Source organism: Phyllobates terribilis, unplaced genomic scaffold (assembly GCF_046119375.1).
Source record: "Phyllobates terribilis strain yellow unplaced genomic scaffold, ASM4611937v1 Scaffold_9__5_contigs__length_417890890, whole genome shotgun sequence".
NCBI lineage: Eukaryota > Metazoa > Chordata > Amphibia > Anura > Dendrobatidae > Phyllobates > Phyllobates terribilis.
Genome location: NW_027362769.1, coordinates 163,329,285 through 163,341,526, shown reverse-complemented (window position 1 = coordinate 163,341,526; position 12,242 = coordinate 163,329,285). Strand labels below are relative to the sequence as shown.

Sequence of the window (12,242 nt, the reverse complement as noted above, 5' to 3'; positions counted from 1 at the left end):
GAATGGAGCTGACAACAGATGACAGACGATCCTTTACTCATAGAGAATGGAGCTGATAACAGATGACAGCCGATCCTTTACTCATAGAGAATGGAGCTGATAACAGATGACAGCCGATCCTTTACTCATAGAGAATGGAGCTGATAACAGATGACAGCCGATCCTTTACTCATAGAGAATGGAGCTGATAACAGATGACAGCCGATCCTTTACTCATAGAGAATGGAGCTGATAACAGATGACAGCCGATCCTTTACTCATAGAGAATGGAGCTGATAACAGATGACAGCCGATCCTTTACTCATAGAGAATGGAGCTGATAACAGATGACAGACGATCCTTTACTCATAGAGAATGGAGCTGATAACAGATGACAGCCGATCCTTTAGTGATAGAGAATGGAGCTGATAACAGATGACAGCCGATCCTTTACTCATAGAGAATGGTGCCAGTGGGACCTGTAGAAACCAACTGTTCTTTGCCAAGGGCATTACTGGCGCACGTCAGGGACGTTGGCACTATTTGGGTAGCTCATTTCGATTGCTTTGCCTTCGGCACTTTTGCGTCTTGCTCCAGACATTCAGCAATGTAATCCTTTCTGCTTTTCAATATGGCTGAGCCTCGTTTGTCATTGCCATATATAGAATCCCATTTTCTTATAACACGATGTGTGGGCTTCGTATTTCCAGAATATGGTAACCAGTAAGTTATATAGATCTTTTTACTGGTGACCTTCTGCTCCCAATAACAGGAGTTAAGAGGCAGTAAAAGTGACTGAGAGCTCGGTTAATCTCAGCAATTGGGAAGATGAATCCGCATTTTCCTCCTGCGAAGCTTTCACAAGACACGGCCGTTATAGGACGCTCTCCATCTACGCCTCACCGCGAGTATATAAACATTCATCTATCAAACTGCCAGGAGCGTCCATAAACGGAAAAACCTATAGAAATATCTTCATATTCACTGACTTCAAATGCACCTTTTTTATTGGACTATAAGACAACAACTTCTTGGAAAATTGCAGGATAGATGCGTTTATTAAGATCCTCGTCTACCCGAAAGCAACGACCCTGGAAGCAGCCGGGAAGAATGTACCATATATATTATTTTTATCATCTCTGCTGCTCAACCTTTTGTCAAGCGTCCTTCAAAACGGTTTTAGGATAAATGTACTGAATGTTGATACTTTATTATTTAGTTTTTTCCTAAATAGGTTGGTTCTGTAGTTTTATAGGGTTCGGAGCTCTGTTGATTTGTTAGAGTTTCAAATCTTCTGATTTCATTTGAAAATGCTAAAAATTTTCATTGCCTACAGTCACCACTAGAGGGAGCTTAAGAGATAGACATTGAGATCAATGGCAGCCTTATACATTTATATACAGTTTGCTCCCCCTAGTGGCTGCCCAAGGTAACTACACCGAAGGAGATGCATGATTACTGGAGGTTCAAACAGTCACAAGGACAGGGGTCCCGTGACTCCCATTTGAATGGAGTATGTCGATGCGGCTGATGGAGATGGCGAGGGTGGTGCTAAGCTACAATAAATGGATAATGATTGGAGTAGTAGTACATATGTGGGACAGTGGCTGCATTCAAATGGAGAACACTGGACCCTTATTTACCAAAATTAATGTTGAGGAGGAGAGGTTAAAATAATGCACCGATCTTTTGGGAATGCTCCGACAGCCCTGAACTGCCCACTTTTGGGTGGTATTAAATAAACTTAGCCCCTTAACAATTCGAGACGGTCCCAAATTTGCCAGGACTGTATCAGAAAGTTCAGGACAGTCCCGGGAAACGAGAGACCCAGTTCTTGTGCTGTCCTAGAGGTGGGATTGCCAGTATCATACATTGTTATGTGAGTTGAGCAAAAGGATTTGCAACAGCCTGGTCCAGTGGCCACGTCGGTAGTGTTGCTGGCATCCCCGGCGCCTCTTCTGATTAGTAGGCCAGCACAACGTCATCGTTGCGGTACAACACATACATGACCATCGTAGAGACTGACTAATCAGAAGAGGTGCCAGGGATGCCGACATGTAGGAGGGGGTTCGGAAGGCATTGGTCTGGGCTCCAGGGCCCTGCAAATCATTTTGCTCAGCTCTAATTATTCCCTAGGCAATGTGCCGCCATATGGGCTTCATAGCACCGCTCTACTGTGTACGTGAGCCCGAACATCCAAAAATATGAACTTTTCTTGGCGCCTGCGTCTGTGTTGGCGCGTCGTGTACACTTGTGGATTTGTGAGGTTATTTCCTCCAGCAGCGAGTCGTCGTCTTTACGGTTTATTTTCTTATCTATACAAGAAACGGCTTTTATTGGTTCCTTTTATTTGTTTTCATTCTCTCTTATCGTTTAACATGTCTCGGTGAAACGCTCGGCTGGAATTGGACTATTGCTTTGTCTTATAAGACGCACTTATGTCTTTTAAATGAACATTGTGGCTCTCAACCAGAAATAATGTCGCTTGTAATGAAAGGCGGAAAGTTTTAATAAGTCAGAAGTGCCCGGGAAGGGTTTATGTTACTTAATAAGAGACGTGTGTTTTTCCGCCGTCTGGTGATTTCCTTGACAAATATCGATTCGGTAAGACATTTTGGGTCTCGTACATATAAAATAGTACAAATAAATTTGGAGCAGTTGCCTGTAATGGCCAGGCATCATCGGGTAGAAGGCACACAAGTACGATCTGTGTACCCATCCTGAAAATTAATCTCTACCCTTGAACACCATTTATTTTAATCTACATATGTGCAAAGTTCAGTACGCATTAAATTCTTAATATTTACTCAGAAATTAACCATTGCAAATTTTTGGACCTGACGTGATCATAAAAGATGCATCTTATGTCGATGGGATATGCAGTCATGTTATGATGAGTAGGGGTAAGACTTCTGTGACCCCTACGATCCTGAAAAGGACAGATACGCAGAAGAAGACTTCTGCGTGGGAATCTTACGCATGCGCCAAGCATTCCCTGCCTTCATGTATGGTACTGTCCCTGCTAGTGGCAACAGGACGAGTATGGCACATGGGCAAGGTGGGAAACATGGCACATGTATAGTGCGGGGCGGTAGCCTCAGGTGAGGCACTCATCTTCTCCTGTCACGTCCCGGCGCGCTACATGAAAGTGTGGGTCCTGGCTGGGTGTCGGTGCTGATGCAGTGAGGGCCTTACGCCGTGCAGGTCGCCTGCAGCCGATGGTGTTGGCCGGCCAGGACCATAGGTCTCAGAGTTCAATAAAGTAGACTCCCGTTCTAAAACACAGTCTTTACTGAAGGGTAACTTGGTAAGGGTTATGTACAAGGGGTAGCGGGTACAATGTCGTATGGACGTTTCTTTCACAGTGTACAGCATTTTCACACACACGGTATCCTTCCTTTGTAGTCCACTCCACGGCCGGTAAAGCACACTGTTTCGCCCTACTTCATCACAGGCTGGCTTGTCACCACAGTCCTGTTCAGTGAGTCCCTACCCGCTCAGCAGTTTTGCGTCCTATTACTTCCACTACTGGCGCCCTGGATGTACCGCTCGGGACCCCCACTAGTCCCACAAACTCAGTCCTGTTAAGGTCCGTTTGGCAAGCTCAGGGTTTCTCGTGACACGTCGTCCTATCCAAGGACCCCTTTAAGGTGGAAGGCCACTCTGTTTAGTCTTCTGACAGTTCCAGGTCGCGCTACTCCCTTGTCCCTTAGTCTCCTTTCCTTAGTAGTTCAACCAAAAGGCAGCACTGTTCACAGACACTTCCTACTTGAACTGCAACTTATCCCCATCTAAATAACTTCCAGGAAGTTGGTCGCTTTCCCTAACCAAAATCATATCCCCTATGGGCTAGTCCCCAACATTATCTTTCTCTGACCCTGCCATCTGTTGCTGGGCAGATTATAACACCTATCTCAATCATGCATTACATTAACACATCCTACATTATATATTACCAACATTACCTATCCTATAACACTATACCTTACACTATGCATTACATTACTATATTACCATACCAACTATACTTATCACACACTATATCACAATACATTACACAACATGGTTCATATGACATAACAATAACACGATTGGTATCTTTAGAGGTAGGAACGCGATAGCTATTGTCCACCACCCTTACACATGTGCAAGGTTTTATGGCAAAAGACGGTGAGATAGTAGAGCGCTACAGCCAGGAGCAGACACAGACCGAAGAGGGCCAAGTGCAAGAACATGATATTGGCCCTTTGCAGTCCAATAGCTCCTCATAATGCACAGATCCACCTACTTTGGAGGTGGTAGTGGCCCCCTTACCTCTTGGGCTCCTGTGCAGGTTGCATCAATGATATGTCGGCCCCTGGCTGCAGCTTTCAATCCCCTCTCAAAGGGGAGGCGTCAGGTGGGGTATAGTGTGGAGAGGCGCGCTGGGGCACTTCGCAGCTAATTTGCATGAGTTTATTTCTATGCCAAATCCCGTTGCTGTCTAACCCTAGTTTTAAAGCAGGTTGTGCACTTTGGACATTCCCATTTCATTAGATGAGTGCCTTATGAATTAGGCTGCGCTGCTGCAAAGACCCCCAACGATCAGCTGAAATATAAAAGCACCAAGTGTTCAATTTCCCTACAGCGCCACCACAGGTAACATTGTGTATTACACGGTTCACACTAAAACCAATGGAGTGTGTACACAACGCATTGCCTTGCAGGGTCCTTCAGAGTATATAACTCTCTTTATAATCCTATTTTCCCCACCTGCCCCCTATTTATCACCCTAATAGGGTATTGGAAAAATACAACATTGGTATCATTGTGATGTGCCCGGGTGTCATGGATCACTCTTTGGTAGAACTTTTTTTTTTTTTGATGCAACCTTGGATGACCTTGAACCTGTATCCTGCCGTCTCCCTCGAGGACCAGATGGAAATCTTAGAGATGACTTCTATGTCACTTTTTCCCGGCTGACATCTAAATTGCTTGAATCTTGTTCCTAAATTCTTCCAGCTGTGGAGCAGATTTGTAAGAACGAGATAATGGATTTTCTAAAAGATGTTATTTACTGGGACATTTCTACAAGTCTAAGAATCTGTACGTACTGTACGGGGTAGTGATGGCACAACAGAATGCATTCAGCGTTTACCGCAGATTATATACTTAGCATAACACACGCCGCAGGAGCGGTCCATATTTCTAAATGCAAAGTAAATATTCCCAGTCTGAATAACAAGTCGGAGCAATTTTCTCACTTTCTCGCTTACTTTACCTCCCGGGGGACCGAAGTTTAGAACGTTTTAGAGAAGTTTTAGCATTGCAACTTTTCGTAGCCTGAAGAGTTTTCAGGGCTTGTTGATTTAGAAGGTAACTCATGTATCATGAATATTTAAAGAGAGTTGTCATTGGATTACACGCAATGACAACCCGGAGCGCAAGGGGCCCGCAGCTCCTCACCTCGATATTGCACCATACATTTTTACTGTGAGGTTTGGCATCTCCTTTTCTTATATAGAGCTCTGAATCCCCCTGATTTCTGAAATGCCTAAATGTATCCAAAATTGCATCTGATTAATTATTACTGCCTAAAGTCACCACTAGGGGGAGCTCACTGCATACAGCTCCCAAACAACATGGTCACAGCTACAACATGTGGCATGAAAAAAATCTGTAAATTATTTTGTAAAATTGAACCCAGCACGGTGGTCAGAATATAAGACCGGTTGGTGACTAAACCTTTTCTTTTTTATTTGACAGCTATGTTTAAAAAAATAGTTGTGGACAATTCTTTAAAGGCATCCCGAAGGGTAATTTATTTATTTATTTTTTTTCAGATTGGTTTAAAAAAGTAAAAAGAGACAATACTTAAAGTATCCAATCCCCTTTTGCTCCTGTTCCTATACAGCCTGGTCCCAACACAGTCAATCACTGGGGACCTGCAGCAGCCAAATGTCCCTTCGTTGGGACATCAGCAGATGGAAGTAGAGACCAGCTGGGGACCGGGCAGTATCCAAATAGGATGGGGGAGTTGAGCAAAAAGTTTTGCGTTGCCCTGGTCCGACGTCCAATGGCAGATTGACCAGGGTAGTCTTCACTTCTGCTGCCGGCACAATCGGAATAGGATGCAGGAGTTGAGCAAAAAGATTCAAGTTGCCCTGGTCCGGCGTCTAGTCCTCCATAACATCCTGACGTTACGGCATTACGCACATCATGACATTGCATGAGGCTTAGTGACTGGTCCTCATGTGTCGTCATGACGTTGCAGGGTCAAGAGATGCTCAGGATATCGGACACAGAAGTGAAGACAGCCGTGGTCCTGCTGCCATGGTGGACCGGACTGGACGCCAGACCAGGACAGCATAAAACTTTTTGTGCAACTCTATTTTAACCCAATCTTGTGCAGACGACCGTATTTTCAGTCCGAGTGTGATCTGACAAAACATCGGCTCGTACCCCAATGAATGTTAATCTATGGGGCCGTGTACGTTAGATTTTTTCCTTGGACTGAGCCGGTCCAGGGAAAAAATTGCAGTATGCCAAAGTTTGATCTGATAATCGGATCGCACTCTGCCATGCATGGAAATCATCAGACTGCACTCGGATGACATCTGAGTGCAGACCAATTTCCATGGACTGACAAAATGGAGAAGATGAAGACATTTTTTTCTCCATCTTCTCCTCATCCGAGAGAATCGGATCAAACTCTGATCAGAATGTAGTTATCATAATCGACCCGATTCTCTCGGATGAGGAAACATATGGTCGTCTGCACCTACCTTTATACAAAAATCTGGACAGTCCCTTTAATCACCGTATAATGAAAAGTTCTATAACTTTTATAAAATACATTGGAAAATATTTATTAGGGCTGATGCTTGATATGCCAAATTAAAGTGCATTTTAGTAAAATGCACCATATTTATTGGCTTAATAGTCCCTTTCATAGTGGGGTTATAGATCTTTAGGGTCCGTAATTGTGTCAGATGCAGGGCCAACCCCAACAATAAAGATTCTGTCATTCATCACTGTAATAGTGCAATATCTCGTGCAGTGATCATCACCCAGTGGCCATTACTGGAACTGCAGTGTTATTGTATTATGCAGATTGGGGGCTGGCTGTATATGAATGGGCGGGACATATATTAGGATTGTTGTCCCCACATACTACATCGATTCTCAGGTTCTCATCATTGTTGATTACTGGTAACAGAACTTCGAGGATGATTACATCAGTATTAATAAAGAACATTTTGCAACTTTTTTAATAATGGACATGCTGTACGGGATTATGCTAGTGCAGTGTTTGATGCGCCTTTTCTTCCTCGTCGCTGTGTATTTAAATCCCTCCAAATTGCAATTTCACATATAAGGCTGAAAGATTTTGAGCGATAATATTGAAATAATGAATCTGGCCAAGAATAACTTCTGAACAACTCATTAGTTCTAAAACGCTTCTATTTTTACCAACTGGATTATTTTAATGGTTTTGTTCTTAGTTTCGTGTGTCCACTCCGGCCCCCTCCCTCGCTCATTATCTTTCCCCGCCGCTGGAATAGAGATTTGCTAACCTGCTATTCCCCTGCCTGCTTTCCCTACTCTTACAAATAATGAATTGCTTCCTCCTTTACTAGTCTCTTCTTTTTCCACAGTTTTTTTTTTTTTCATTTTCCTTTGACACTTGTCAGAATAATGATTGTAAATGGCGCTGAGGTTTTACATCTCAGGAAAAATTGTGAAAAGTCAATATAATGCAATAGCCGTAGAGTCTAATGCCGCTGTCACAGATGAGGGTCCAAAAAGTGAGTAATTACTCTCACTCCTGGGCTCAGTTTGGGCAATATGGTTTTCTTATAGAATTCTTATAGGTGAAGATTGTGGTGGTTTACATATATTACCTTGAGTTATATCCGCTGTTACGCTCCAGAGCTGCACTCACTATTCTGTAGGTGCAGTCACTGTGTACATACATTACATTACTGATCCTGAGTTACATCCTGTATTATACTCCAGAGCTGCACTCACTATTCTGCTGGTGCAGTGACTGTGTACATACATTACATTACTGATCCTGAGTTACATCCTGTATTATACTCCACAGCTGCACTCACTATTCTGCTGGTGCAGTCACTGTGTACATACATTACATTACTGATCCTGAGTTACCTCCTGTATTATCCTCCAGAGCTGCACTCACTATTCTACTGGTGCAGTCACTGTGTACATACATTACATTACTGATCCTGAGTTACATCCTGTATTATACTCCAGAGCTGCACTCACTATTCTGCTGGTGCAGTCACTGTACATACATTACATTACTGATCCTGAGTTACATCCTGTATTATACTCCAGAGCTGTACTCACTATTCTGCTGGTGCAGTCACTGTGTACATACATTACATTACTGATCCTGAGTTACATCCTGTATTATACTCCAGATCTGCACTCACTATTCTGCTGGTGCAGTCACTGTGTACATACATTACATTACTGATCCTGAGTTACATCCTGTATTACACTCCAGAGCTGCACTCACTATTCTGCTGGTGCAGTCACTGTGTACATACATTACATTACTGATCCTGAGTTACATCCTGTATTATACTCCAGATCTGCACTCACTATTCTGCTGGTGCAGTCACTGTGTACATACATTACATTACTGATCCTGTACTGTTCCTGAGTTACATCCTGTATTATACTCCAGAGCTGCACTCACTATTCTGCTGGTGCAGTCACTGTGTACATACATTACATTACTGATCCTGAGTTACATCCTGTATTATACTCCAGATCTGCACTCACTATTCTGCTGGTGCAGTCACTGTGTACATACATTACATTACTGATCCTGTACTGTTCCTGAGTTACATCCTGTATTATACTCCAGAGCTGCACTCACTATTCTGCTGGTGCAGTCACTGTGTACATACATTACATTACTGATCCTGAGTTACATCCTGTATTATACTCCAGAGCTGCACTCACTATTCTGCTGGTGCAGTCACTGTGTACATACATTACATTACTGATCCTGAGTTACCTCCTGTATTATACTCCAGAGCTGCACTCACTATTCTGCTGGTGCAGTCACTGTATACATACATTACATTACTGATCCTGTACTGATCCTGAGTTACATCCTTTATTATACTCCAGAGCTGCACTCACTATTCTGCTGGTGCAGTCACTGTGTACATACATTACATTACTGATCCTGAGTTACATCCTGTATTATACTCCAGATCTGCACTCACTATTCTGCTGGTGCAGTCACTGTGTACATACATTACATTACTGATCCTGTACTGATCCTGAGTTACATCCTGTATTATACTCCAGAGCTGCACTCACTATTCTGCTGGTGCAGTCACTGTATACATACATTACATTACTGATCCTGTACTGATCCTGAGTTACATCCTTTATTATACTCCAGAGCTGCACTCACTATTCTGCTGGTGCAGTCACTGTGTACATACATTACATTACTGATCCTGAGTTACCTCCTGTATTATACTCCAGAGCTGCACTCACTATTCTGCTGGTGCAGTCACTGTGTACATACATTACATTACTGATCCTGTACTGATCCTGAGTTACATCCTGTATTATACTCCAGAGCTGCACTCACTATTCTGCTGGTGCAGTCACTGTGTGCATACATTACATTACTTATCCTGTACTGATCCTGAGTTACATCCTGTATTATACCCCAGAGCTGCACTCACTATTCTGCTGGTGCAGTCACTGTGTACATACATTACATTACTGATCCTGAGTTACATCCTGTATTATACTCCAGAGCTGTACTCACTATTCTGCTGGTGCAGTCACTGTGTACATACATTACATTACTGATCCTGAGTTACATCCTGTATTATACTCCAGATCTGCACTCACTATTCTGCTGGTGCAGTCACTGTGTACATACATTACATTACTGATCCTGAGTTACATCCTGTATTACACTCCAGAGCTGCACTCACTATTCTGCTGGTGCAGTCACTGTGTACATACATTACATTACTGATCCTGAGTTACATCCTGTATTATACTCCAGAGCTGCACTCACTATTCTGCTGGTGCAGTCACTGTGTACATACATTACATTACTGATCCTGAGTTACATCCTGTATTATACCCCAGAGCTGCACTCACTATTCTGCTGGTGCAGTGACTGTGTACATACATTACATTACTGATCCTGAGTTACATCCTGTATTATACTCCAGAGCTGCACTCACTATTCTGCTGGTGCAGTCACTGTGTACATACATTACATTACTGATCCTGAGTTACATCCTGTATTATACTCCAGATCTGCACTCACTATTCTGCTGGTGCAGTCACTGTGTACATACATTACATTACTGATCCTGTACTGTTCCTGAGTTACATCCTGTATTATACTCCAGAGCTGCACTCACTATTCTGCTGGTGCAGTCACTGTGTACATACATTACATTACTGATCCTGAGTTACCTCCTGTATTATACTCCAGAGCTGCACTCACTATTCTGCTGGTGCAGTCACTGTATACATACATTACATTACTGATCCTGTACTGATCCTGAGTTACATCCTGTATTATACTCCAGAGCTGCACTCACTATTCTGCTGGTGCAGTCACTGTGTGCATACATTACATTACTTATCCTGTACTGATCCTGAGTTACATCCTGTATTATACCCCAGAGCTGCACTCACTATTCTGCTGGTGCAGTCACTGTGTACATACATTACATTACTGCTCCTGAGTTACATCCTGTATTATACTCCAGAGCTGCACTCACTATTCTGCTGGTGCAGTCATTGTGTACATACATTACATTACTTATCCTGTACTGATCCTTAGTTACATCCTGTATTATACTCCAGAGCTGCACTCACTATTCTGCTGCTGCAGTCACTGTGTACATACATTACATTACTGATCCTGTACTGATCCTGAGTTACATCCTGTATTATACTCCAGAGCTGCACTCACTATTCTGCTGGTGGAGTCACTGTGTACATACATTACATTACTGATCCTGAGTTACCTCCTGTATTATACTCCAGAGCTGCACTCACTATTCTGCTGGTGCAGTCACTGTGTACATACATTACATTACTGATCCTGTACTGATCCTGAGTTACATCCTGTATTATACTCCAGAGCTGCACTCACTATTCTGCTGGTGCAGTCACTGTGTGCATACATTACATTACTTATCCTGTACTGATCCTGAGTTACATCCTGTATTATACCCCAGAGCTGCACTCACTATTCTGCTGGTGCAGTCACTGTGTACATACATTACATTACTGCTCCTGAGTTACATCCTGTATTATACTCCAGAGCTGCACTCACTATTCTGCTGGTGCAGTCATTGTGTACATACATTACATTACTTATCCTGTACTGATCCTTAGTTACATCCTGTATTATACTCCAGAGCTGCACTCACTATTCTGCTGCTGCAGTCACTGTGTACATACATTACATTACTGATCCTGTACTGATCCTGAGTTACATCCTGTATTATACTCCAGAGCTGCACTCACTATTCTGCTGGTGGAGTCACTGTGTACATACATTACATTACTGATCCTGAGTTACATCCTGTATTATACTCCAGAGCTGCACTCACTATTCTGCTGGTGCAGTCACTGTGCACACACATCACAGTAGTAGTGATTGCTCGCTCTGTCTCTCCACATTATGCCGGTGACACAATCATTTATTTCTGTTGCTCTTTACAGAACGGTGACTGTGGAGAAGGCCTGAGGTCCCGGATCCTGACTTGTCTGGCGCACGACGGCTCCGTCTCTGCAGTGAAGATACAAGTAGACTCGAAATTCTGTGGTCAACTGTCGGGAGAGGAAAGTGCCCTGCATCTGCCCTGCCATGTGCCCTGTCCAGGTAACTTCACTGCCTGTAATTATCATTATGGGGGGTCTTATATTTATGGAAAGTCGGTGCACTGGGCGACATGACCAGCAATGACCCCGCTATTACAATGTCACTCAAAGGGATTGGCTTATGATGGTCCTAACATTAAAAGCACACACAAAACCCCTGTTCCTCCTCCTCCTAGTACTGCTGCCCGTGTCCCCCATTGGTGACCTGTCTTCCTCTTCCTGCAGTTAGGACAGGTGTCTGCTGCAGCCAATCTGTGGCCACCGATTGGCTGCAGTGGTCATGTTCTGTCCTTGCCTAAAGAGGAAGTTAAGGAACTGATAACGGACACTGCTACAGCACCGAGGAGCTGCAGGGATCTTTTAGGTGA

At 43.4% G+C, this 12,242-nt stretch overlaps 1 protein-coding gene across 1 annotated transcript in view; it reads left to right on the top strand.

Annotated features, from left to right (window-relative positions):
* THSD7B (thrombospondin type 1 domain containing 7B) overlaps positions 1–12,242 on the top strand; it is a 760,515-nt gene that overhangs the window by 732,446 nt on the left and 15,827 nt on the right. Inside the window, exon 22 of the mRNA XM_073647255.1 lies at positions 11,716–11,875. Coding sequence (XP_073503356.1) covers positions 11,716–11,875 — 160 coding nt within the window. The remainder of the gene's footprint in view (positions 1–11,715; positions 11,876–12,242) is intronic.